A 26,844-nucleotide genomic window follows, 5' to 3' on the forward strand; every position below is an offset into this window, starting at 1 on the left:
ATGTGATAAAATAAATCTATCAATTACAAATACCCTAACAAGTCCACAACTGAGTTCTTAGTCTTTAAAGCGCACAACTCTCGAGAACATACATCTTGCACCACATGCATGTTTATTTCAAGTCAGTTGCAGTGGAATCAAACAATAACAGAATCACTGAGGAGTGTTTCAGGCTACTCCAGCATGAGCCACTTCTCTGCACGTGTCCTTTGATCCATAAAGCACTAAGCTTTTCGGTCACCTTCCAAACCCCAAAAGCAGAGATTCTGGAGTTAGATGGAGTTTCAGCTTTTGATTGCAAAGCTGCTGCTAGAAATGGGCCCCTTTCACACTGCCTCCCCTTAAATAAAGCAGTTTAAAGACCTAAAAGGTCCAGATCTCTGAAAAAGGTGTCACAAATGGCACAGTGAAGGAAAGTCAGACTTTATCTACACTGCAGTTTGTTCCGTCTCACTAAATATCCGTTTCAGTACTTTTGAGTAAAAACATAACAGTAGCTCCTAACCTGGTGTTACTGATTACAACTTGCTCAGCAACTTTGTGCTGATGTCAGATTGCCATGTGTCAATTATTCATGTTGAAATATAATTTAAAGCAGACCTGCTTCAAATGAACTGAGCTGGACTCGGCAGCAGCCCATCATAAACACCAAATAAATCAGAGGAGTGACTGTTTGGAGCCATACGCTGGAAGCACCACCATCTGCCTTAATATTTAGAGAGAAATAAAGAAAAACCACGAAGAGTAACGTAATTGAACATTTTGTTTTTTTTATTAACTGCTCAGAATACACCATGGTAAAGCATTTTCCATCTCTCATCTCTTGAAGATTCTTTGGGCATTGAGTGATGGACTCAACAGCATACTTTGTTCACCACCGTCACAGCTCCTGTGTTCTCGTCTGAGGAAACGTGACCGCCACTCACACTGCTGGATAGCTTACGAAGGCAGTAGATGCAGAGGAGAACTCGAGAGAACTCACACAGGGTGAGGGAGGAGACAGACCTCTTGTTCCCAGACAAACAGGAAGTTGAATAAATACACAACAGTCTCACTTTCTGTGCTCCCCACAGAGAGACAGGTGCAACATTCACACTTTGCATTTGTCTCCTTCCTGGATTTAACTGTCATCCTACATATACTGTGATTCTAGTAAACACCATCAGATTGCACTTAAGAACAGAGATTGAATTCTGTACACAAAGTCATCCAATATTAAAAAATACATTAAATTACATTTTCCAAATAAATATTGGTCCATTTTGTTAGTATGCCATCTTCCTGAGACACTTTCAGAGCCGCAGACATATTCATACAGCAAAGGTAGCTTTTCTTTTGATCCATGAGTATTCTCTTTTCAGTCTTCCTTTCATCCATCTTTTCGTTTTTCCCTCCAATTTTTTCCCCACCCTGGAGGCTAAATATCTTTGTCATGTTACACTTACTTCAACCGTCTACATGTGAGCTCATCCTTCATCATATGACTTGCTCTCATACGTGCAGGGACATACACAGCAAACTGATTTCTCGGGCTGCACCAGCACAGCGTGAGCCACGATGTGAGAAAGTGTTGCGGATGCGCACAATTAGAAGACGTTGCACTCCGATATACAGACAGCACTAACTGTAATTGACCTGAACGTGAGTCAGTGCAGCAAACTTCTGTGCAAGGAAGACGTGTGCTTGATGACATACCCTAAAATATAATGTATACGAATGATTCACTTGCATGCTGACACAAACGTGTATAATAACAGTCCAACAGCCTAAAAGGTTTTTGAAAACAAAAAAAAACAAAAAACAGGAATATGATCGTAGAAGCTTTTTGTGTGAAAAAGTTTCACAGTATCAACGTGGTTTTCTTCCTGGCTTGCTCAGTGGCAGTCTGCCTTTGTGCCAACACACACACACACACACACGCACGCACGCACGCACACAGAGTACCTTTACATAAGGAGACCCTATCGCAATTATCCTCTGCCTTCATCCTCACCATTCTCTGACTATTATTGCTTTCAATACCAATATTGTTATACAAGACCTACAAAAGGGGGGGGGGGGTGCATCTTCCGCTGCAAGTACTGACTTGCAGCCCAGTTCTAAACATCTGATGTGAAATTCCGAGAACAAAAAAGAAAGTCTTTACAGGAAACACATCAACTGCAGGACTATCCGTATCTGTAACGTAAGGCAGCAAAAGATGAACAAACAGGAGTCCGAGTCCCTCACGGTCTATACGTTAGAGACGGCGTTGTTAGAATCTCTCGCCTGTCGGATGCCGTACAGCCACTTGATGACTCGAGCGTTCCTCTCGATGACAGAGATGCCATACGGGACCCGCTCGCTGGCCCTTGACGGACCGTCGTCTTCGTCGTCCTCGTCCTCCCTGACCCGGTCGTCCCCACACTCCGAGCTGGGCGTGCTAACGCTTCGGAGCTTGGAGACTGACACAATGTCTGAGTTGGCCCTCGTGAAGCGCTCCACCCCGCCCATTCCCTCCACCTCCTCGGGGTCTAACCCGCAGTAGTTAAAGAAACGCTCCAGGTCAGCTGTGGCACGGGAGTAGCGGTCACTCAGGTCCGACTTGGAGCGGTGCAGTGATGGGTGCTTGCGGGCAGACCCTTTGGAGCTGGCGTTTGAGATGCGGGTGAAAGCGGGTGAGGCTGGAGGGATCATGCCTGCTCGGACTAGCATTGGACTGGGTGGCAGGTAGGCTGAAGGAGCGGGGATGGCTTGGGATGACTGAGGGAGGGGTTGCGGTTGATTCTGGGAGGGGGGAGGGGGTGACGGGGGTGGGACTTGGGGGTGTGCGACTTGGCCCTGGGGTGTCTGTCTGGGCCTGAGCTGTGGCTGCAGCTGAGCTCTCTGGGGCTTCCGTATCTCAGCATGAGGCCGAACGTCCACCCTGCGTACTGTCACCGAGTTAGGGGAGCTGTAGGGAACTGGAACGCCAAAGCGGGGTGCGCGAGCTGGCACAGGGGGTGGACGTCGAGTCACTTCTGCTGCCACCGTCCGAAGATGATTGTTGAGTGGAGAGGAGGTGCAGGAGGAGGTGGACGATGAGTTGGCGAGGGCGTGATTCAAAGGTTTGAGGTTGTTGGAGAGTCGGCTGCTCCTCTCCTGCTCTCCTGAAAGACTGCTACTGATGCTCTTAGCTCCCGATGACGGAGATGACGAGGAAGGGGAGGTGGAGGAAGAGGACTGGGAACAATGTGATGGTCCATCACATACGTCATTGATTAGGTTATTTAGAATATCCAAGTTTAGAGCAGGTCGTCTCCTGTCTCCTGCTCCCTGCCTGCCTGCAGTGTTCTCCCCCTCAGCCGGCGATCGGTTAACTTTCCGGGCTGGAGGGGTGTTGATCATCATCCCTGAAGGGACGAGGGGCTTGCGGATGATTGGAGGCTGGATGGGGGCCTGGCGGGTGAGTGCCACCTGCTGGCTTTTAACATACTTGGCCTTGTCGGCCTCCAGGCGCTCCACGGCGCTCAGTTTGCGGGCCCCGGGCTCAGCCTGTCGGCGGAAATAATCCGGACCCTTATTGAGTATCCTGAAAGGCATGGCAGAGGTAAAGGGGCCCCCGGCCAGACGGCCATCTGAGGGCCGCAGGGTCTCCACTGGCATTCTGCACGAGCTGGACAGAGAAAATAGAGATTTTCCATGAGTTACAAGTAATTGGAACATAAAATAATTCACTTGAATGTGAAAACAGTTTTACAGCTTCATGGTCAGACACTAGCTGACAGGAGGAGAGGCAGGCAAGCACCTGGCTTTAATGGTCAGTGAACATCCTTTTAGAGCTCCCACACATCCTCTCTAAGCTTAAGGGAAACAAAAAAAGGGTTCTTTTGTACTCTTTTTCACCCCACTCCTCCCCCTCTCACACCCGTGCTCTCAGAACCCCGTTTAACTTCCTTACCGGTCGCTGTGCTGCTCCTCTGCCTTTCGTCTGTCCTCCACGACACCTCTCTTGCACTTTTATTTGTCCCTTTTCCCAGTCCGGGCTCAGTGAAAGGCTACTTGCGAGACAGGGTCAGTTGGGGTCAGATCCTCCACACCAGCCTTGTGCAGACCACCTCTATTAACTCAGCTGTGATCCAGAACAGTGAGAGACTGTGGGTCAGGGTCAGTCTTTTTCTTTTGTTTCTTTAAATCCAAAAGGCAAGTCTTGTAGATCAGTCGCCAGTTACTCAGACAACACCACAGTCTCTCTGATCCTCTTTACAATCCTCTGTTTAGCCCCAGCCCGCCTGTCCAGTTGTGATCAGATCCAAAAAGCCGGCCGGCAACTCAGCAGGAGCGCCCTGTAGTCCTGGAGAGGGTTAGAAAGAAACAAGTCCAAGTCAGATAAACCTCCACTTTCTTTCCACCGCTTAATACCATAACGCATCCACACATACTCTCTCTTTTTCACACATGCACGCACACTTCTCTGGCTGACAGACGGGGACTCTCTTTAACACTGAAGTGGAGCAGACAGGACAGGCTTTAATACAGAGTCTGGCTCCTCCCAGCCAGCCAATCGCATGTCGCCGGGAGACTCGGAGGGGTACAAGGGGCGGGCTGGGAGGCGAGAGGTGTGCTCGCATTGGCTAGGCTCAAAGGAGATCCTGACCAATTGGGCCCCTCCCCCTGCCTTTCAAGCACAACAAAACTGAGGCAGGGCTTTCATTCAAATGAAAATTCTTTGAAAGGGAGAAAGGGGGGAGAGAAAGGGGACGGTGGGGGAAAAGAGGGGCACCGCAGATGCAATTTTTACATTGACTTGCATCAAGCTCAGTGGGGTGCTATGAAAACATGTGAAAAAAAAACAAAAAAAAAAAACACTGAAAGCCTGCACAACTGTTCCTGCTGCTGAGCTCTTTGTGTGGCTGTTAGTGTGTTTGCATTTTAGCCTAATGAAGACAAAGTAGATGAAGATCACCGAAACCAAACCTGATTCAGCTTTTAAAAAAAAGAAAGAAAGAAGAGAAAAATAGTGTAAGAACAAAGTTTAAACAACTGGGAACTGGGACAAAGTTTTTCCTCTGCCGGAGCACAATTAACTTGTGGATTATTTCTCTCAGTTTCAGGGCTTTAAAACACTGCTAACACACATGCTGTTCATTTATTTCCCCCTTCAATTCCACAGAAAAACAAAAAAAAACAACCCCACTCTCCCCCTCCTCCACACCTCTTCCCTGCTGCATGTTATCATTTACAGCCTTACACTCCAGGGTTACATCACATCCAGATAGACGGCACGGTGCGTCCCCTCCCCCACCTCCACCTCTTCTCCAGCACGTCTATCCACACATTTTTAATTAATCTTTTTATAGCCGTCTTCCTTCCCTGTCTCCCTCAACATGTGACCCTGTTTTTCCCCAAAATCTCGCCCCGTCTGACTCCCTCTTCACGCTCACATCCACAAACAGCAGACCAGCAGCAGACGAGAGAGAAAAACTGACAGCTTACACTTAAAAAGAAAAACGCACACACACGCTTAGCTTTCATCTTGTAACAGACCAAAGAAGAGTTTAAAATAGCCTACCTCAAACTACTCAAACTAAACACTTTTGCAGCACAAAAATAAAAACAGAAAGAAAAGAAAAAAAGATTCCCAAGCATGAGTGAGACGACCTGAAGCTTCTGCACAAAGCCTTTGGGAATATATGCATTCAGGGGATGGAACAAAAAATAATAATAAAATAAAGAGTCTTTCATGAAAAACACAATACAGAGAAAGCTTGAAGTGAGCGCAACGTAGGAAAAGAAAGGAGAGGTGGATTAGCGGACAGAAAGTCACGAGATGACGTCAGCACAGACTTGTCTTGGTGTCCTAAAAAAGCTCAAACCACTGCAGGGAAGCAGCTCTACTGTATTTTTTCCACATGTTCATCCTTATCATAGCGCTCAATGCAACTTAACACGGTTAAGCTTTAACGCACAACACGTCCAGTTATGTGACACCATGGTGGCGCTCCACCCGCTAATGTAAATGCCTGCAGCGCACAACAGTAAATACACTGAAGACCACAACCCACCTGGAGCCACTCACACACTCCCCGTCACTGTGCTGATTAGCACTTTCATCTGACTGTGTAAGTTGAGGAATTCGCCATAAAACATATGTAAAACATCACTGATCTGCTGCTGCATGTGGATCTCTTTCTTTCACATTGTTGTTTTCCTACATTCATCATCCTCACGACAAACTAACTAGTAGTTTAACAGCTAAAAGGTTAAAAGGTTTCAGGTAATTATAGAATTTCTTGTCCCTGAATCTACTCAAAGAAACTCATCTTAGAGAAAATGCTTTAACAGAAACGGTGAAGACAAACGTTAGGTCACAGAAACCTCAGCCACCTCGGTTTTAGTATGCTGTGGCCTTGTCATTACACTTACACAGCCCTCTGCCAAGAGGAGGAAAAAACACACCTCCTTTGCTCCAGATTTAGAGTCTTTTCATGTCTTTAAAAACACTAATTTCTGTAAGAACTGCCAACCTTTGCTGGAGTATTTGTTCTATTTCACTGTGTCCCAAAATGTCCAGCCAAACGGCTTGTGATCCAAAGTCTACACATTTTGTCTTTTTAAAGCGTGGTTATTGATTTCTATCACTCCTAATGACTAACATACACTTATACACAATTACTGGTGTGAACAAATCCCACAGACACAAAGGGGGCAGGAGATCCCTGTCACACCAGCATAAACCCACCTCTGCTGATAACTCTAATCCCCTGATCCACCCTTTATTCAGTCTTTTTGTTATCATTCTGCGCTCAACAGTTTGTGCATTGATATTGTTAGTGAAGGAGAACGAGTTCCAACAACTGACAACAATTATCGTCAAGCTGCTAAATGAATTCCCTCTTCATGGAGATTAGATTTGCTTTAACTATGTAAATGTTAACCCAGTTACTCTCCTTCCTTTGAGCCTGCCAATGAGAAGAGTCGTCCACATGCAAATACTGTGAGCCTGGATAGTCACTACTTTAAAAACAGCAGCTATTGTCATTCATCTTCTCCAGTGAAAGGGGTCAGATGGCTAAAAGCCGCTCTGCTAATGGGACTAATGTGTGTGCAAACGGCACCATTAAGCCTCTCGTCCCCACCGGTCCACGAGTTGAGCGTTGCAGCAGCGCTCAGTCTCGTTTCTCTTAACTTTTCTGCCTCTCGGTTTCCGTTCATGTTCTGTAACTGCAGTTGATGATGTCTCCAAAAAGGCAAAGGGCCGAGGAATGATATTCCTATTCCTCAATGGAAACTTGCGCATTGTGATTATCATCACAAAACTATGCAAACCGCTGAGTTGTTATGAATCGGACTGTTTTTACGTTCAGTTTTCTAACCACCATATAAGTGGCCAACAACATGGTTTATGATGTCTGCATGAGAGAGAGAGAGAGACTGCGTTTCATGGCGTGTGAGTGACTGTGGGGGGTGAATAACAGAATGTTTGAAATCAAAGAGAGAAGCCCAAAATGTCTGCGTGCACAAATGTTGTAAAGCAGCTGAAAGGAAACAGTGACTGGCATTTTACCACAGCTGACTTGACCGTGCCGCCGGCTTAAGTGTAATTACAGAGAGAGCCCATGAATGGGAGCAATTTGCTTCGCCAATATTTTCTAGCAAGTTACTGAATAAGTAGCAGCTCGTGAGGAAACGGGTTGCAGTAGGAGGGTGGGGGAGGAGGAAAAAGGAAAAGGTGAGAATAGGCAAGATTAGAAAATATATAATAGCAGAGAAAACAAGAGAAAGCCCAACTAAGAGAGATAGTGTCAACCTCCCATCCAGGGTGAGCCTCACAATAAGAATGAATCATACTGAGTCTTAAACAGTTCCTGATGCTGACTCAAAGTCATAGTGCAGCTCCATGCGATACTATTCAAATCCTTCCGTTTTTGAGCCTGTCAGCTTTACCCCAGCATGGAAGGAAAGAGGTGGTGAGTTCATCAACAGTGACTACTCAGCTGCTTCACCCACTGGAGGGATGAGCAGGAAGCCGGGATTTATTTCACAACAGAACGTGAGTGGGAAAGAGAAAAACCAAACAAACGTCCTCGGCTGGAGTGTGGGCAATTCCCGCAGGTTGACCCTGTTTCGCGGTGAACTTAGCTCATCTATTTCTGGACACTTGGAGTTTCCCGATTTGCTCCTGAAGCCTGTGAACACCCGACTGTCAACTGCAAGGAAGCCCACATGGAAATGCTGCACTACAATCCAAAGTGTTCAGGAAGGGGGAAAAAAGCAAAACAAACAATGCTCCATGCTCATAGAAACAAATAATGAAGTCAGTGAGTGGGTAAGTGATCTAGTGAGCCAAAAGTCACATGCTTCAGACTGCTCAGGCAGTTTTTTTTCTGCTCCTAGCTCTGTAGATGACTGAGCGCACTTATCCCTGATTTAGTTATAACTAAATCATTCACCTGCTGTGCAAACCTGTTTGCAAGTTAAGCCAAAGGAAGGTCTACAGAGTTATAGTTTATCTATTTGGACCAGACCTGAATTTATCTGTACCAAAACCCAGTTCAACAAAAGGTCAAGAAACGGGACAGTAAGCAAGATGGATCGTATTAACAAATCTCTCATCTCAGTGCAGGGTTCAGCTGGTGTCCTCCCTGTGGCTTCCAGATGAACGATAACCTGATGAGAATCAGACCAAGCTTGGACAGAAACTAATGCAACACAAGCCCCTGCCCATTATCCCACTGGGACACTCAGCTTCAGTTTTTAAAAATCAATAGAGAGCTTAAAAGAAGGGTTCAAAAAGTTATCAACCACTCCCCTTAGGGCTGATTTAGGGAGCTCCAAAGAATGATAATGAAGACAGACAGTTGGTCGTGACAGCGTCAGACCTTGCTGTTATTCTGTTGAGCGGCTATCAGCTTCAGCCACGTTGCTTGTTTCCAACTGAAGAACTGCTCCTGGCTGGATGGACTGACATGCATGACTGAAGTGTCTGGACAAGGTTATGCAACTGTTTTTATACGGACAGAAGTCGAGTCGACTGCAAAAACAACCACTGAACCATAAACCGACAGTTATTATAGCATCCAGCTCGTCTTTTTTCCCCTGGATCTCCCCGCTTCTGTCAATCCATCCGTCCGTCTCCCCTTAAACCCCCTCCTCCACCTCTGCCCATATCTGTCTGTGTCTGTGGCCCCAGGAAACGCACACATCCATGTACAATTACACCAGAGGGGGGAAAATGGAGGTCAAACCAATGAACTCTTGTGTCTGTGTGCCTGTGTGTTCACGTCAGGAAGAGAGTTTTGACTGAGTAGGTAATCACAGGAGAGCAGGTGGCTGAGTCCTCCCTTGGGAAAACTAAGCCAAGCTGTGAAGACAAATACAGAACATCTGTGATGTGTCCACATTTGTAAAATAAAGGGAAAAAATAGATATAGGGATCATTTGAGTGCAGTAAGTAGTAAGAACAGTGTGTAAAGTGTATGCAAAGAAGATGATAAGAACATTAACGGGTATGTAAATGAAACATCTGCCTTTTACTCCAACTTCCTTTTAAGCTGACATCAAGTTAAGATGTGCCAGACATAGAAGACTACATAAACAGTGCATACAGACACAACATTAACATAAACAGATTCTTATAGTGAGTCAGGTTAGCAACACAACCAAGTTAGTTAAGGCATTATAACAATTTAGCTAATTCAACTCTTAACCCGAATTTGCACTGTAATATGGTGAATATGTCTCAACTCTGTATATTTTATATATTTTATTTATTGTTTACTCTATTTAATTTGTAAAATATGTGCACACACACACACACACACACACACACACACACACGTAGAAAAATATTTAGTATACACATCCAGAAATGCATATACTATTATATATTGTACATATATTTATTAGTTTCAGATGTAGCCATTCTTGTATTTTGCTTGTTTACATTATTGTATTTTGCACAACTCTGTTGCTTGTGAAGCTCGCACACAAGAATTTCACTCACATGTGCTGTACCAATGTACCTGCACATGTGATGTAACAATAAAAGTGATTTGATTTGATTTGAACAGAGGTGGCGGACGTTAGCAGGCAGCAGTGCAAACAACACTGTTGAGTTTATGGATTTATTGATTTAGCTAGTTCTGACCACAATTAGTTCATTAGAGTGTAATTAAAATTGCTGCCCGAGTTCTAGTGTATTTTTGCTAAAGGTCTGATACCCATGAAGTTTAGGGTTTAAAACTAAGAACTATTCCTGAGCTCGAGTGCAAAAGGTACGTAGGTATATAAATTAGACTGCATGATATTTGCATATCATTAGCCATTTTTCACCCTTTCAACCACTGATAGAAAATGCATATTTTGTTAACAACTGTGATCCTAAACTACATATTGTCAAGAGGCACTTCACACTTATTGGTGTGACTCTCTTGAGTGGGGGGTAAACTATACCTATGACCCCCCCTCAGGAGGGTCCCATGAGGCTCACACCCTTCAGTGGTATGTAAATTACTTGTGTGCTGTGCTTCTATTTTCACTTTAGAGCTCATTAGAGTTACACGGCTCAATTGTAATCTCAGAGCGCCACCCTCCAATCGTCACGAAATGTTAAATATCTGTGAGATTTATATAGTTTAAGCACACTGTAACCGCTTGAGGTAGAGCATCAGAATTGACTTTACAATGCCTGAAGACATTCTGCCATTGCTGCATCTCCAGAGGATAAAATAACTCTGATCCAGCAAAGATTTTTTGCTGATTACAGAATCCACTATGATATACCCACCCCCCATATGATCGGAGTTTGCATCAGTGGCTGGGGGCAACTACTCCCACCTCAGTCAGCTGGAGCTAATCTATTAGACAACGCACACTCACACCTTGGGGTATTAAAGCATTAAAGTAAATATACATACTAATGCAATTACATGGTAGCTGCATACTAAAAGGACATAACTGTGTTAAGCACAGTCATCTGCTGCCATAAAGAGAGAGACACACACACACACACACACACACACACACACACACACACACACACACACGAGGGAGAGCGGTCACTGGAGTCGCCTCAGTGGCTAGGCCTCAGAGTTGGCTTGGATACAAGGAGTGTTTTACTCATACATGTACAGACACACTCACACAGGACACATTCTTCTGCCTTTAACCCTTTGTGTAATCCTTGATTAGCTCTCACACTGGTGCTGAAAGCCTAAAAATCATTCATGAAAAAAAAAGAGTGGGGAAAAGTCAACTTGTTTAAAGAGAGATACTATGTGGGAGATAAAATGAAGCACCTCTGGAGTGACAACAGCCAGCACAACACGTTGCTCTACAACAAGAATTTAAATTCAGTTTTAGGGAGGGTATATTGTTGGCTCTGCCAGTACACGTGAAGCTTCGCAGCCCCTTACAGCTGAGAGAATGAAATTAGTCCTGGAGCAGAGCTGCCAAAAGTTATAATCAAGACCAGTATTTTTAGGTTTGGCACCCAACTCAAGGACAAGGAAGTACCGGCAGCGACAGAGAAACAGACAATAGCACCCGCTGTGATAATGCAGGATTTCATCCAGAACTGAATGTCATTTTAATAAAACAGGGAAAAGAAAACCAAATCGTTCCATAAACTGACAACTTTGAAGCGTGACCTGTCCTGTGGATACCTGCCAGAGGAACAAGCCCTCCCCTCCGTTTAGATAAACAACCCCCACGTGTACACACTGCTGACTGTGCTCAAACAGGAGAAAAGCAAAGTTTACTTACGTTCTTTAAGCTGTTAGCCGGCTCTAGGAAACACAAAAAGAAATACTGAACGTGTCAGGCTGAAGGAAGCAGGCAGCAGCTCCGAGCGTGCAAAGCTGTTCTCAGCTGCTGCGAGTTGCCAGTGAGCCAGTACTTGTGTATGAGCCAAATGAACACTAACCTGGAGGGAGTCTCTGCTCTTCAAGCTATAAGACTCTCCCCCGTCTCCTCCCACATCCAAGGGAAGACTCCACCTCAGGAAAAGACCGGAGGAGGAAAAAAACCCAACACTATGTGAACAGGAAGCCTGAGTTTTTCCAAGCAGTGACACAAACCTTCCTGACACTTTAACTCTTTGAAATTGTCCCGTCAGTTACCCAGAACCGTGGCACCGTTAATACCAGAAAAGGTAACGGGGCTTTGTGTATCGCATCCGGATGCTGAGGTATCGCCAGTCACTATAAGGGAAAAATCCGAGAAGAATAAAGCAGTTTCTTTAACAGCTTTAGCAGAATTATCAGTCTCAGGGAAAAAAAAATGGTAAAGAAACATTGTAGGTAGAGCTGGGCGATATGAGATTTTTTCATATCACGATGTTTTTTTCATTTCAGGCGATAACGATATCTATCACGATATAAGCCAAATAACTATATTTGTAAGATTTAAATGTGCCGTTGCTCACAAGTAAAATGTGAAATAATCAGCAGCTTGTTTTTATTTAAATATTTATTTCCCATAATAAGTTCAACAGGGTAGATGTACTTAAGGAACATGAGACTTTTTTGGATAGATAAAGGCAAATATTGCAAACTACACAAAAGGCAGCCGCTAAAGCGTTTAAGTTTCAAAATAGAACAAACAAAACAGACTAAATTGTCAATTCCACTTAGAAACAAAATATTAATTCTAAAAATAAATCTTAGTTCGTTTTACAGAAGAACAGACAAAACTGACTAACTTTTGTCAATATCAAATAAACTGAGAACTAAAATTCTCAATCTCTCCTTGTTGTATAGCTTAGCTTTTCAAACAGTCTGACAAAAGCCGAATGACGAATTAGCGCTTCCAGTCAGAGACTGAGGCTACGTCCACACGTACACGGGTATTTTTGAAAACGGAGATTTTCCGTTTTAAAAATAATCCCGTCCACACATAAAGGGAGAAATGAAAGAAAACGCTGCTATGAACATGCCAAAGCAGCAGGTGGCGCTAGATTCCTAACCGTGCAGAAATGTTGGCCAATCAGAAGTCTAGAAGCCTCGGTGGGAAAAAGTAAACAAAGCTGGGGCATAGAAGCAGAACCGAGTCGTATGTGTGGAGGGACAATAACTGTGTGTATATGTAAGCATTTAAACACTGCAGAGAGTAGAATTAACAGTAACAGTATTGTAGAAATTCATTTCACCGAAACAATAACGTGGCGCACAGTGTGACGCATGCACCAGTTTATTGTATTTCCAGACTTGCTTTCGGCACAATTTACAGTGCAGCTACTCTGTTTTTTGTCAGACTTGAAATAGCCGAAATACCTTCACACTATGGAACTTCTATGGCTCTTCCGTTCGACAATCTCTCCGGCATTGGAACCATCATCTGTTTTCTCTTCGGTCACGCTCGGTTGATTTTTCTAGTCGGCACACTCATTTCCTCCATTACGCGCTGGCTCCATTACCCGCTGGCTGCTTCCCAAACAAACACACGTGCGGCTTGGCACTTGCGCTGTACGTAACAAGTCACGCGACGTGACGCTGCGGCTGTGATTGGTTCGGCTCTGCGCTACTTAATTTGGATTGGCTGACCTTTTTTTTTTTTAAAGAGGACAAGAGCGGCGAGGTCTATCGCGATAGCTTAATTTCTCTATCGAGTAAAAGTTATATCGCGATACATATCGTTATCGTTCTATCGCCCAGCTCTAATTGTAGGTCATTGAAACACTTCGGTAATCAGCATCTAGTGGAAGCAGTATGTAAACTGTATGTGTTGCACTCCAAGCAGATTACTTTGCAAACACTGAATTACTAGTTTTTACCTCTTGACCCTCTCGTCCCCATGAAGACTTTTCAGAGCAAATAAATAAATCTAAACTTAACTCTGTGGATTCTATTTTATCATCTCATCTTAACACTGTAGAGATAAACGGCCAGTCCCTCCGGAGCAGAGATGCACTCATCTAACATGTGGACTGTACAGAATTCTGATCTTGACTTAAAAAGCTGCAGCAGATATGTGTGACAACAGCTGATGGGACAGCAGCAGCTAGCAGGAGAGCTAATGTACTCCCAAAAATGCCTGCGACACAGTCTCCCTTTACTTAAATGTAAAGTTGGTCAACTGTGGTCACACCAAGTTGGTTTGACTGGAAAGTTCCAGCAAGAAGACGCCTTGGCCTCCATCTCTTATCTACTTTCACTTGTTATCTTTATTCAGAGAGACATTATATAAAGGTAGAAACTAGCAGGGCATTTGTTTGTGTAACACTTAAGTGTTGTCATCAACTCAATTATTGTTATTTCACTTCCTGCCGTTTTTTGCAGCTCTACAGACGGGTGGAGGGCGGGTGGGGGCGAGGGTCCGGAAAAGGAGAAACTAAACTGTAAATAACAGTTTTATGCAGCAGAGTAATGACTCTCAAGCAGAGCTTAAATTAGATTTGTGCCTTAGATAAATATTGCCCATCTCAGGCCTAATTTGATTTGACATTTTCCTAAATGTTAAATACAGATTTAGTACATTTATATTACTGGATTTATTTGCAAAGTTAAAGCAAAGTCCACCCTGATGTTGACTTACTAATAAAGAAAAAAAAAAAATGATTAGGTGCTAGGTCAGTGTTCAGTATCGGTACCCAAAGCCAACATGTGCATCTAATCCCAAATGGAAACGTGGCATCCCTAATCATAAGGGCTTTGTTTGGTGTCAACCTCCAAACCATTTTAATGGTAGAGTTGAGAGGACTACAATTTTCCAGGTGGGTTCCATTTAATTTACCATCTGTGACAACGTCCAAATAAAAACACTCGTGGCTTTCTTCAAGTGAAATATTACCCTTTTCCTCTCCAACAGATCCAGAGATAACGATGTATGCTAGTGAGAAAGTCGGGAAGGGGGGTGGCTTAACAGACAGTGGGCGAATTCAAGAAAGCAAATATTATTATCAAAGAGGTGTGGCTGAGGATATCCTGTCACTGAAGGCAGTAAAACAGCAGTTCAGGAGAAGCCTTACTACTGGAATACCTCGACAGGATTCCTGGAATACTATATATAAAGCTCTGTGTACTATATTTAAAGAACACAAAAAAGCAAAACTTACTTGTCTTCTACATTCAATATTTTTTTTTGTTAACATCTTCCACACTGTGGCTGAGCTGCTCTTGCTCATTACAGTCTGAACACACAGCGGCGCTTGTTTAAAGGAGCAGTCAGGGCAGGCTGCACCAGACCAACAGACACATACACAGATTCAGGTGCTCACAGTCACAGGTCTGAGTCCGACACACATGAACACAGCGGTCAGTCATTCTTCTGAGGCAGCAGCAGTAGGAGGGGACTTTCACTCCATGCTGCAGAGGAAACGCTGTCGACGGCTCTGCATTAACACAACGGGAGTAGGTTAGATAGGACAATAAATAGTTCAGCTGGGTTGACACATTCCAACACCTTCTCTACCTCCACTTAGGCTCTCCTCCCTCCCTTCCTTCCTCTCCTCCCTTCCACTTCATCACAAAAACTTCTCTATTCCCCCTGCGCATAATCTGCTAACTTTTATCCTGTGTCAAAAATTTTCCCCTTTTAGCCTAGCCTCTCCCTTTCTGTTCCACATTCTCTCGTCACGCATGTAGAGCTACATGATCTCTGACCAGTATGACATATTAGCCTCTTTTCCCCACTACTACCTTCTCGGCTTGACCAGACCATTAGGGTTTTCAATTAGGTGGTAGGACAGGTACCAGGTACTTTTTAGTACCTACTTGACGTAAGCAGGTCGAGATGAAGGGGGGAGTGACATCAATGGATGAGTCATGACAGCAACTCCTTCACAAGAATCAAACCCGCCATTTTTGAAACCCACAACAAGTGAAATGGCTAAACACAAACTGACACCATGGTCCAATAATGAGGTGTTTACTATTGGTTTAGCAGCAGGTATATATAACGACACCCCACGCGCATTATGTTGGTTCTCAAATGTAATGGAAAAATGACCGAAACCCAGTAGAGTAGAGTAGAGTAGAGGCAGTGCTAGTGAACAAGAAGCAATTGTGAACACCCTCCAGGCAGAAAAAAAAAAGAAACCAGAGATGTGACAAAAACTGCAATTTCTTTCATGGTCACTTGAGTTTGGCTTTAAAAGGTGAGTCAATCTCAGAGGGATCCCATTTTAAAATACCCAGCTTAAGAGAATTATTACATATATACACACACACATACACACATACACACATATATACATATACATATACATACACATACACATATACATAAGCAGTTATCCAGTTCTCTGTAATGCACCTGTATAGTTTATTTGGCTAACTGATGCTAGCAAGATTGCTAACCCAGCTTGCTAGCATTAGCTAATAACTTCTGTGCATTTATTTGGGAAGTTAAGCTAAATCATTACATTTATTTTTATGATTGCCACACCATAAAACTGCAGATCAGCTGAGCAAAAACAACAACAAAAGTTTACTATTTTAGGGTAGAGTCAGCAATTGGCTACTTCAGACTGACATCATTAGCCATCTCAAGCCCAAAAAAAACAAAAACCCAAACAAACAAATATAATGATCAATGATGAGATGAGAGATGATGATGAGATAGCCTTTATTTGTCAGTTGCAGGTCTTTTGCCCACAACTGAGCATCACATTGGGGAGACAGGTCAAATATCCCAGCATTTACAGAAAAGATCATTTAGAAGATTTAGTGGAGTTACAAGCCAGCCATAAAATCTAGAGCTGACATATTTCAGAACGATACCTCTGTAACTCTGAACCTAAACAACGATGTAAAACTAAATACCAGATTTTATTATGAAATTATATTATGATTCTATAAGGACAGGACTATATCGTGTAAAAAGGATGCTGAAGCACCAAGACAGGATCATACTTCTTTGCAAATGCGGAATTTTCTCATATATTTAAATTCATGACTGAGACAGAGACATGGTGCTCTAAGTATCTGAAGCAGTCAGAGAGCGTTCCCTGAACATCTTCCATTAACACACATGACTGTGCTCTGAGACTCAGAGGAGGCAGGTGGATTAAATGTATTAGCGTGAATGTGTGGTGCCTTCTCATTTGGCAAATACTCTGATCTATGATACACAGATGCAGACACAGGCTCTCATACAATGTTGAGTCAATATTGACAACCCACTGGAAGTCTCCCCCCCACACACACACACACACTTTTTGATTCCGAGACCACCAAAAGAGTGTGAGGGGGGATAAAGTTACAGCTCCACCCACTTTCTCTCATACCACAACTATAATCTCTGTCACTTGATGCACACACCCAGATACACTTCACAAATGCAGGGACTTGTTGGGCTAACATGTCACATTACTCTTCCCGTTACATGCTGGCATGTCCAAGCAGGCCCAGTGTCTGTCATCCTGCAGGAATCAAACTGAGGTAACAGAGTAGGAGTGTTCACATAACTCACAGAAAACTTCTCAAAAGCACTGCTGTAAGAGCTTGGATGAAAAGCACAAGAAGTTACGTTCCTGTGGTCCAAGTTTCTTTATAGATACTCCTGCTAGTTCGCACAGTGAAGGGCATTTGCATTCAGAGACCACAGAATTTCAGGGACACTGGACAACTTTAAACTTCATGTTTCCAGCAGTTATTTAAGTGGGCAGGTCCCAAGTTAAACTGAAGCAATTACCAAAGAGCGAAGATTACCATTGATTGACATATGACAGGGCGGTAAATGGACATCCCCATACACAACAAAGTGCTGCACAAAGAGCAAACTGCTTTCTGTGTGGATGCACCTAAAGTGTTGACCAACACAGAGCAACATGATACTCAAGGACTCTTCACCACACAGTTCTTACTGAGGCAGTTACTCATTGAACATTTCAGGTTTCATTAGATTTTTGCAGGCACTGCTGTAAATGAAATTGTACGTCCCCACTAACCCAGGAAGAGGATTTTATTCATACTGCCCACTTCTACTCTACTCTATTAAAAAGGTACTCCAGAGATTCAGTAATGCAGTAGGAGAATTCACAGGAGGCAGATTTTAAAGCAGTCCTGTTCTGTTCACGTGCACATCCACATTTTAAATTCCAGGACTTGACTGTGACTGTGACACATGAATTGTGTTAAAAGGTACTCAAGTGAACCTTCTTCTGATTGCCTCCCTCACCCCCAGCATATACAAAACACACAGTAAGGAAACATATGATTGGTCACTGGTTGAAATAGGTATACACTTCCCTCAAAGGTTCACCTCATGAATACTTTTTCCATCGTTTGGTTATTTATTTAAACAATTGTACATTCAACTATTTCCCAGGCATAAATACTCCTGAATAGCTATATTGGTGCGATATAAAATCCAAATCAGAATCCTTTAATAATCCCTAAGCAAATTATTTAAACAAATTGTAAACAAAACAAATAAATGCAGCAAATTTTATATCTGAACACCTGAAAAAAAAGGTTGAAGCTCCGGCAACAATATGAGTGTTACAAAACTAAAACTACACTTTTCACCCAACAAGTGGCCTTTAACATCCAAACTCCTCAGTGCAAATCCTGTGATGTCAGAGTCAAGCTATGATCTCAAATTCTTAAAGAGAGAGAGAGCGAGAGAAAAATAAATAAAAATGGCAGCATAAAGAAGAATGATGCCGCTATGAATTCTTTGCTGGTTAATTACACTTTTACTTGACCTGCAACCACTCAAGCTCTAAAAACCCAGCAACACAACACGTACCAATGCTGTGCCTCAAAGCAAGGCTACTCACTACAACCCTGCACATAACTTTGCTAATGGTGCATCACGCCTTGTTTAACAACAGTAACTGGATGCTACAGGTCCATTATGGAATTAGTTGGAAGAACACTAATGACTGTGTACCAGATTACATCTGTGCTCATTAAGAACACCGTTTACTTAAGCTTACATCAATCCGCACACTGTTTCAGCGAGCTGGGAAAGGCAGCTCAGGAGTAAACCTGCATTTATTTGCTCTTAGGAGAGCCCCTCCTACAGAGTTGGAAAGTCATTTTCTGACTTGTTTTGAAGTCAGAAACAAAATTGCCCTTAAAAGACCGTGTGCTTTGTTCAAACAACATGTGGATAACAGTTTCCCAGAATATAGCTCATTTACCCGTCTTACTCACGTATGCTGATAATAACTATGTTTTCCCACTATGGTAAGCTACCCCTAACAATATAACCACAAATCTAACAATATGACATAAATAACCCGACAACCTGCATGTACTTATTTTAAAGCACCATGTTAAGTAACTTTACTTTCAGTAGTCACCAGTGAATAAAACTGCATTTATAGAATAAACAGTCAAATCTGACACTTTCTTAAACTTCCCTTCAAATATCAACTTCTCATTGAATTCTTTGCCATTTATCGTCTCACGTATGCATTTCTTTCCAACTCAAAAACTAACTGATAATCACGATCGGTCCTTCCTCATGAAATGGACTCTGTACAACACTACAAACAATTTGCATCTACATGAAGACAGCATTGCAAAAGTGATACTAACATGACACAGCAGCAGAGATCTATAGCATAGCGACATGTTAAAAACTGTTCATTTAGTTAGTAGGTCAGTAGCCCCTGTGTAGAGGGGGCAGGGTAAATAATGGTTAACTAGAAGCCCGTTTCCAAATAATGACCTCAAAACAGCCAGAGGCACCGATGACAAGCAAGAGGCAGAGTGTCCCACACATGCAGTGATGAAACGTAGACCTCTGAGAATAAAGAAAAGGATGGGTGGCTTCCAGACATCAGTCAGTTGTGTCAGCAGGGTGGAGCACATGGAAGATCCTCGCAAAATAAAAAAAATACAGAAGCACGAACACACCGTATCTCACACACACACACACACACACACACACACACACACACACACACACACGTAAATGCTTTCCAACAGGCGCAGTCATGTGTGTAGAATCCAAGAACTGATGAGCAAGCAGTCAGTGACACGTCAAAGCTAAGCACAGACTCACCAAACCAGATATTTCTACTTCTGTCGTTGCAACTACTTCAGTGTTAACTGTCTAGATCCCAGTATCTGATCCAACTATGATTAATGGCCCTGTGTGTGTGCGCATGTGTGTTCCTGTCTAGCTATCTTTGTGAGGACTGAAATCTGCATTCTACTATACTTGTGAGAACCAAGAGTCACTTGTGAGGACACACTCACCGGTCCTCACAAGTTTGAAGGCCTTTTTGAGTCTCAAAATGTGGTTCTGTGTGTGTGTGTGTGTGTGTGTGTGCGCGCGCGTGTGCGCACGTGTGTGGAGGCTGCTTGTATATAATAGCGCCAAACAAAAACACCATTAACTGTAGATACTGGGAACAAAATACCTTTTTTAGTAAATAAATGCTCGAGTAACACTTTCAGAAACTTGTTTTCCTCTTGTGGAGGCTCGCTCAGCTAGCAACTCCACTGAAAATAAAACTAAAAACAATTAAAAAATAAATTTAAAAAAAAAAATCATGGGTTTTCCTTTTAATAGGTCAAGTTCCTCTCTGTGCTATACAGCATCTCTTAGTCACTACACCAACATGAGAGCCCCGAGCTGCTGACCTCGAGAAGGCAGGAGATACAGAGGCACAGATTGCCGGGACCAGAAGTCACACTGACCTCATTTCTTAGGAGGAGACTTGACTAAACTGTAAGTACGGCCGCATGACTCCTACCATCTAGGATATTTGGACCAGAGAGGGCTTAACCTGACCGGGAAATTCAAAGAATTCTCTCTGTAAAAAACAAACAAAAAAACAGCATGAACACGAAAAAAAAATAAACATGTAAAAATGTTTTTTTTGATCAGTTTTTAGAGCCTTTGGTTCTAAATAACACTTCTCAGACACTGGGGGCAGAAAATCTGCTTTGCTCAGCTATTCAAAAATAATAATTGGAAAAGACAAAAAAGAATGAGCAATCTGCAACTGAAAGGAGACACTAAACAATCTCTGCAAGTATTTTCTTATATAATGAAGCATTATAACTAGCTCCTCCTCTGGTGAGTGCAGCTGGGAGTCACTGCAGCCCAGTAAGCCCATCGTAGAGACACATAAAGCAATTCTCCACTTGCTTTAGGCTCAAGTGTCCTTAAAGCCTTCAGCCGATCCTCACCACCATAGCCAGCTGCAGTACACTGAAATGAATCTTAAATATTCCCCTATTAACACTTTATGAAGGTTGTTGAATAAGTTAATATATCCACTAGACCATAAAAATTCAACAACCTCACATTAACCTTCACTTACGAGTTCCTGCTTTCATCTCATGACATTAAAATATTGCAATGAAGGACTTTCTTAAAGTAGACCTATAATTGTTCCGTAGATATACTAAATACTAAAGGTGGGAATCACCATACATCCCACGATACGATATTATCACAATACTTAATGCACAATACGATATTATTGCAATATTTTTTAAAAATATTTTGCGATATTCAGATTCTGTACATAAAGGTAAACTTTATCAATATTCATTTTATCTAATATCAAAGTCTCGCACTCAGTCTTTCTCTCATTTCAGTCAGTTTTATTGTTTGTATTACAGTCTAGTCCAACTTAACTGAATGCAACCATCTGGTACAATTATAGCTATTCTGAACTATGCAATTTGTGAAAACTATGCAGCCCCTTCAGCAACTGAAGAATTTGAAAGTAAATTAAAACAAAATATAATTTTACATTAAATAAAAAAAGTTTTAAACTTAATTAAAATAAAACATGTCTTAAATTAAAATAAGTAAACTGTCATGTTTATTGCTGCCATAAAAAAAGTTAAACACATTTGGACAGTGAAGGAATGTCAGGATTCTTGCTCAGAAAAAGGATCAACATGCTCTGAAGTCAGAGTTCCAGTCCACAAAAACTTTTTTGTAACAAAACCTCATCAACATGTCTTGAAATTTTCCAGAGGCCTGAATCATTTGATTCAGGTGTGTTGACCCAGGATGATATCTATAACCTGCAGGACACCGGCTCTTGAGGCCTGGAGTTGGACACCTTTGCTTTAGACAGTCCCACCTGTGAACACAGCAGTCCTGGATAGCTACATTTCAAGTCTACTGTAATGGGCAGCCAATCAGAAAAAAAAAAAAAAAGTTGCCTCAAAGGGAGCAGAGCTCGTTTCTGAAAGAGGAACTGAAGAGCTACACGAAGACCTAGTAACAATAAGTAAGGATTATTTTTTAACTGTCCGGGAGTTGAAAACAAGCAGAATAGGTTTCTTTTAATGGCCAAGGAATGAGTTCAGTAAACTCATTTCAATGTACAGTATTGTGCAATCACTTTAAGTCACCCCTCATTTAATTTATTTTGCTTCCAAGGAGGACTTTGTCATTTTTAAAGTGGTCTTGAGCAATAGTTAACCAGGCTTTTCTGAAAGGCTTTCAAAGTTTAAACATTGGCTGTTCTTTTCACTCATTTTCAGTCCACACTTTGTACCTGATCGTTTTCAGAGGAATGCTTTCTTTGCTAACCCACTTAACACAGACCCGTGAGTCATTCAAGCATAAAAACACACATAACTAAAGGGGTAAACCAGTGTTGTGTCTACACAACAGAGAATTTAGCAAAGAAGCAATTTCAAATTTCTTTAGTTGAATCTATGAAAAGATGGTTACACAGTGTGAACGGTATCCGAAAGCCATGTGCGTAAAAAACAAGAAACAAGGTCATTCTGAGGACCAGGACTGGACTCTGGGTGATCGATCCAAATGAAATATAATGAAATATTTGGTTCAAACTGTCATTAATTGCAGATGAGAGATGTACAACAGTGTCTACAGCCGTTAGTGAAAAATGGTTGAGGCTCTGTCAACCATTTTAACAGAGAGCCCAGGTCGATCCCCGGGCTCTCCATCCTGGTCGTTGTGTCCTTGGGCAAGACACTTTACCCTACTGCCTACTGGTGATGGCCAGAGGGGCCGATGGCACGATATGGCAGCCTCGCTTCTGTCAATCTGCCCCAGGGCAGCTGTGGCTACAACCGTAGCTTGCCTCCACCAGTGTGTGAATGCGAGAGTGACTGAATAGTGGCATTGTGAAGCGCTTTGGGTGCCTTGAAAAGCGCTATATAAATCCAATCCATTATATTATTATTATTATTATTGTCTGGGGCTGCATTTCAGCCAGTGCACACTCTGCACCCATTTCCCATTTTCTTAGCAAAAATATCAGGAAATAATGGGTGGGTCAAGACTTTTGCACAGTACTGTATATATGGGCACAAGAAAAGATGCTTGACCTCTAATCGCCAGCACATTTGGATGGCTGTGACTCAGCAGACGACAGGGAGTCTGTGTGATCGTTAGAAAGTGCTATGAAAAAGTGCTTTGAGGGCTTAGACTCAAAAAGCCCTTCACAAGTCCATTTACCATTTACTTGCAATGAAAATGAACATCATATTTAGTGACATGTGAGTAAATAAATGTGACACTAATCTGGTTCATCCAACGTAAAGTAGTTCGTGGAACAGTGTTGCATAACGCCCAACTGTAGCTGTGGCTGCGCTGTATACTCTGGCCAAATGGAGCAGATTACCCTCCCCAGTCTGAATAACAGTGTCAGTGTAAGATGACCTCATCGCCATGTCAGTGCAGATAAACTGCAGGACAGGACGAAGATAAAATTCAAAACACAGGTGGCACCATGGAACAGATGAGAGCCAGAGACAAGTCAGGAAGCTACAAATACACAAAAGAGGAGAAGAAGAGAAAGAGACAACAAGCAGGACTTGGCAAACTCAGCAAAACAACGCAACGCTGACAGCTTCCAGGCAGCAAGTGTGAAAACGCAAGCCTCTGAGTCAGTCCATGTGACACGATGAATAATACCGACTGTTGCAACAAGCGTAGTGGGAGTCTTTGTGCCTCCTACGAACACACCACTCCAAACTCTCCCTTTGTTAATCTCGGCTAAACTCGACTAAAACAGAACTCATTGTAGTTTCTCTCAAAGATGAGTGTTTACATGTAAACACACACATACACACACGGAAACCCAGCGTGCACTCTGCAAAGAAAAACATTTTCCCTTGTTGTTGGCTATATTACAGTCTACAGCTAGTGGAGCATTACATAGCTTAAGCCACACTATTATTTTGGTGGCTATTTGTTGTGATGGATTGTGTGTAGGTTTCAATGGAAAATATGATATTTTGCAGCTAATCACAGGCTTGCTGCCACATAAACAGTGTGGATAAGCTGAGAGAAAACGGAACACGACTAGACTCCAGCGGTGAGCCAAACTATTATGAGTGCCATCTGGGGTAACTTTTCAGATGAGATGTTCCAGCATGTGTGTCTGTGTGGCAGCTATGTTGGGCACAAACTGTGATATTACAGTCACTGACTAAAAAGGATTGCTCTCCCCCCCCCCCCTTCCCAGAAAGGCTAAAATTAAGAGGAGGCACCACCAGAAGGACCAAAATACTGAAAAGTAAACAAGAAGAAAGATTTTTTTGTTCTTAAAAAGATGCTCTGAGAGATTCTGGGACAGCAAAGCATCATTCTGGGTTTCTGCTGGTTCAGAATGACATACATCCCCTCCTCTTACATTAAAGTCCATGAGTCTGATACTTTACTGTGACAAATATATCCATCGTCTTATCTTTTCACACCTGACATTTTGATGATCAAACATGTCTTTTATATTTGGGCAAATATTATGAAATATGTTGTGCAAAAAGAATTTTTTTTAAACAAGAAAAACCTTTCTCATTTAAAGCAGATTTATAAAGATTTACAGTCCCGTGTTAAACGTTACTACACAACTGGCCACTTTGTTAGGTACACCTGTTTAATTGTTCACCAACATAGACACCTAATCAACCAATCACATAGCTGCAGCCCAGTCCATTTATCCAAGTCAACATGGTCAACACAACCTGCTGAAGTTCAAAGCGAGCATTTATATTATTTGTTTTATTTATACGAGCACAAAATCATAACTACAGTCATCTACAATATTAGATATTCACTTCTGCTTCAGGATGCATCAGATAACCTAAAAGACCAAGTCAACACGTCTTTAGAGGGGAGAGGAGGTTCATAAGAAAACAGTGGATTGCTACGTCTAACCATGCACCCTTATACACAAGCACGGTTTCCGCGAGTGCCATTCAGTGACACGCTCTTCAATGAATTAAAACAAAACCAAACAGCCCTTTGTTATTTCCACCACTATTTTGGCACTGCTGGTACCAAGTAGCATGCAAAGTTTCTGAACTAGACAAAAGGCTGTTATCAATGTTAACGCAACATCTTCCAATCACATTAGAAGAGCAGGATCTCGTCTATTGCTTCAAAAACAGTGAAAGTACACCCTCGGGCTGTGGTGGGTCTCCGTCTAAAAGCCCCATAAGCTTCTTTCCAGACAACACTAACCCACACTCCTGCTACTATTTGATGTTTCCTCTCTTCAGAAACAAAGTCTTTGCAAATTCTTCAGCAGTCAAATGCGAATACCAGTAGGCCAGAGCTTCACCACTGCTATAAACATGTTTGAATAGTAGTAATGTTTTTCCAGTATAGATGTAAGAAGCAGTCCCATCTACATTAGCTCAATTACAAGCCACAGCAACAACAAAAAAAGTGGCAAGTGAGTGACTTTTCTAGGCTGCAAGACACACATTCCTATCCTGGAAATTATTAAGAATGGAAATTACAAGGGTGCGTTTGTGACTGTCGCCCCAGGTGAAAAGTGTTGCAAGGCATTTACCTCACCTCGTGCCCATTACTGCAATCTTTTACCTGCCTACCTCACGCGCAGAATTTTGTAATCAGGTCCCATTGTGGTATCTTAAAGATAACTCAGCTGACCTTTTGACCCTGGAGGAGTGGACAGAGAAATTACCCAACATGATTCATTCATGATTACATCACATACAAAACAACTCACTTTGTCTAGACATGCGTTTGACATAGATAGATTAGATAAAATAGACTATATAGATTGAAAGGTTTAAAAAAAAAAAAAAACTTAATCAGCTGAAGAGAAGGCTGCTAGTGTCAATACAGGAAAGGACCTCCAATTCAACAGCAATGCATTTAGGGCCGTAACTTCCTCCTTTGACACACAAAAGGGAACCGTTTTCCTCCCCCCTGGCAAAAACCTGAGCTTCAATACATCAACATCACGAGCACAGTGAAGCTCTGCATGACCTTTAAACCAGACTCACATCCTTTTACACGACTTCCTCTTCTTATGCAACACTTCTTTTGTGCACGTTTCCAGTTAAAGAGCACATTTTCCAGCATGGTGTTCTCCGCAACATTTGAGGCCTGCTGCAAGCTCAGTGGGCCATTTCAGACTCTACAATCGCGAACCTACAGATCCACAGTCAATATCTTCAATAGTAAAACTAATTCGTATCTCAAGGTCCCCTTAACACAATGCAAAAAGATGTCCATCTTCCTTAGATGCGACTCCACTAGCCAATACACTGTGGCAAAGGTGTATTCCTCATACAGGTGCGTAACATTAACCTATACAAATGAGCAGTTCAAAAAGATTACTCACCTGCAAAACCAACTCTGAGTAAAGCAAATACAGTTCGACGTTCAAACAGCTGTGTCAAAGCATTTAAACACAAGTAAACCAACAGCAAGCTAACGGCATTGGAGTTCACTTTCACGAAACTTTCAATGTTGGCGCGGACGAATCCATTAATTAACTCTGAACACACGGTTACATTTGGGCTTTTGTAAAAGGGCACATTTAAAGCTTTGCAGTCTCTCCAATAGCACTGTAATAATGCGTTTACACTGTTGTCCCTTTCATGTTGTGAAATTCCGAGTTCCTTTAATACTGCCAAGTTTCTTTGAGAAAGCTTTAAAGAGCACCCCTAAACGGTTCCCACTTTGGTACGGTCCGAGCTCCCCTCATTGGCTAGCCGGAGGCAT

General features: G+C 42.5%; 1 protein-coding gene across 4 annotated transcripts; it reads right to left on the minus strand.

The window, feature by feature from the left end:
• Positions 1–750: 750 nt before the first annotated feature.
• On the minus strand, positions 751–26,588 carry LOC102210846 (protein FAM110A). Of its 4 annotated transcripts, none has more exons than XM_005744649.2 (3): positions 26,462–26,588; positions 3,920–4,312; positions 751–3,634 (listed from the first exon to the last, which is right to left on the minus strand). In XM_005744649.2, exon 3 carries the CDS (start codon positions 3,622–3,624, stop codon positions 2,233–2,235), a length of 1,392 nt encoding a protein of 463 aa, XP_005744706.1. In that variant the 5' UTR covers positions 3,625–3,634; positions 3,920–4,312; positions 26,462–26,588; the 3' UTR covers positions 751–2,232. The 4 variants fall into 4 exon arrangements, with proteins under 4 accessions (XP_005744706.1, XP_005744707.1, XP_005744708.1 ...); XM_005744650.1 differs by lacking the exon at positions 26,462–26,588 and adding an exon at positions 11,725–11,862; XM_005744651.1 differs by lacking the exon at positions 26,462–26,588 and adding an exon at positions 4,427–4,453.
• Positions 26,589–26,844: the final 256 nt, after the last annotated feature.

The sequence above is a fragment of the Pundamilia nyererei genome, unplaced genomic scaffold (assembly GCF_000239375.1).
Source record: "Pundamilia nyererei isolate P.nyererei 1_Seehausen unplaced genomic scaffold, PunNye1.0 scaffold00147, whole genome shotgun sequence".
NCBI classification, from domain to species: Eukaryota; Metazoa; Chordata; class Actinopteri; order Cichliformes; family Cichlidae; genus Pundamilia; species Pundamilia nyererei.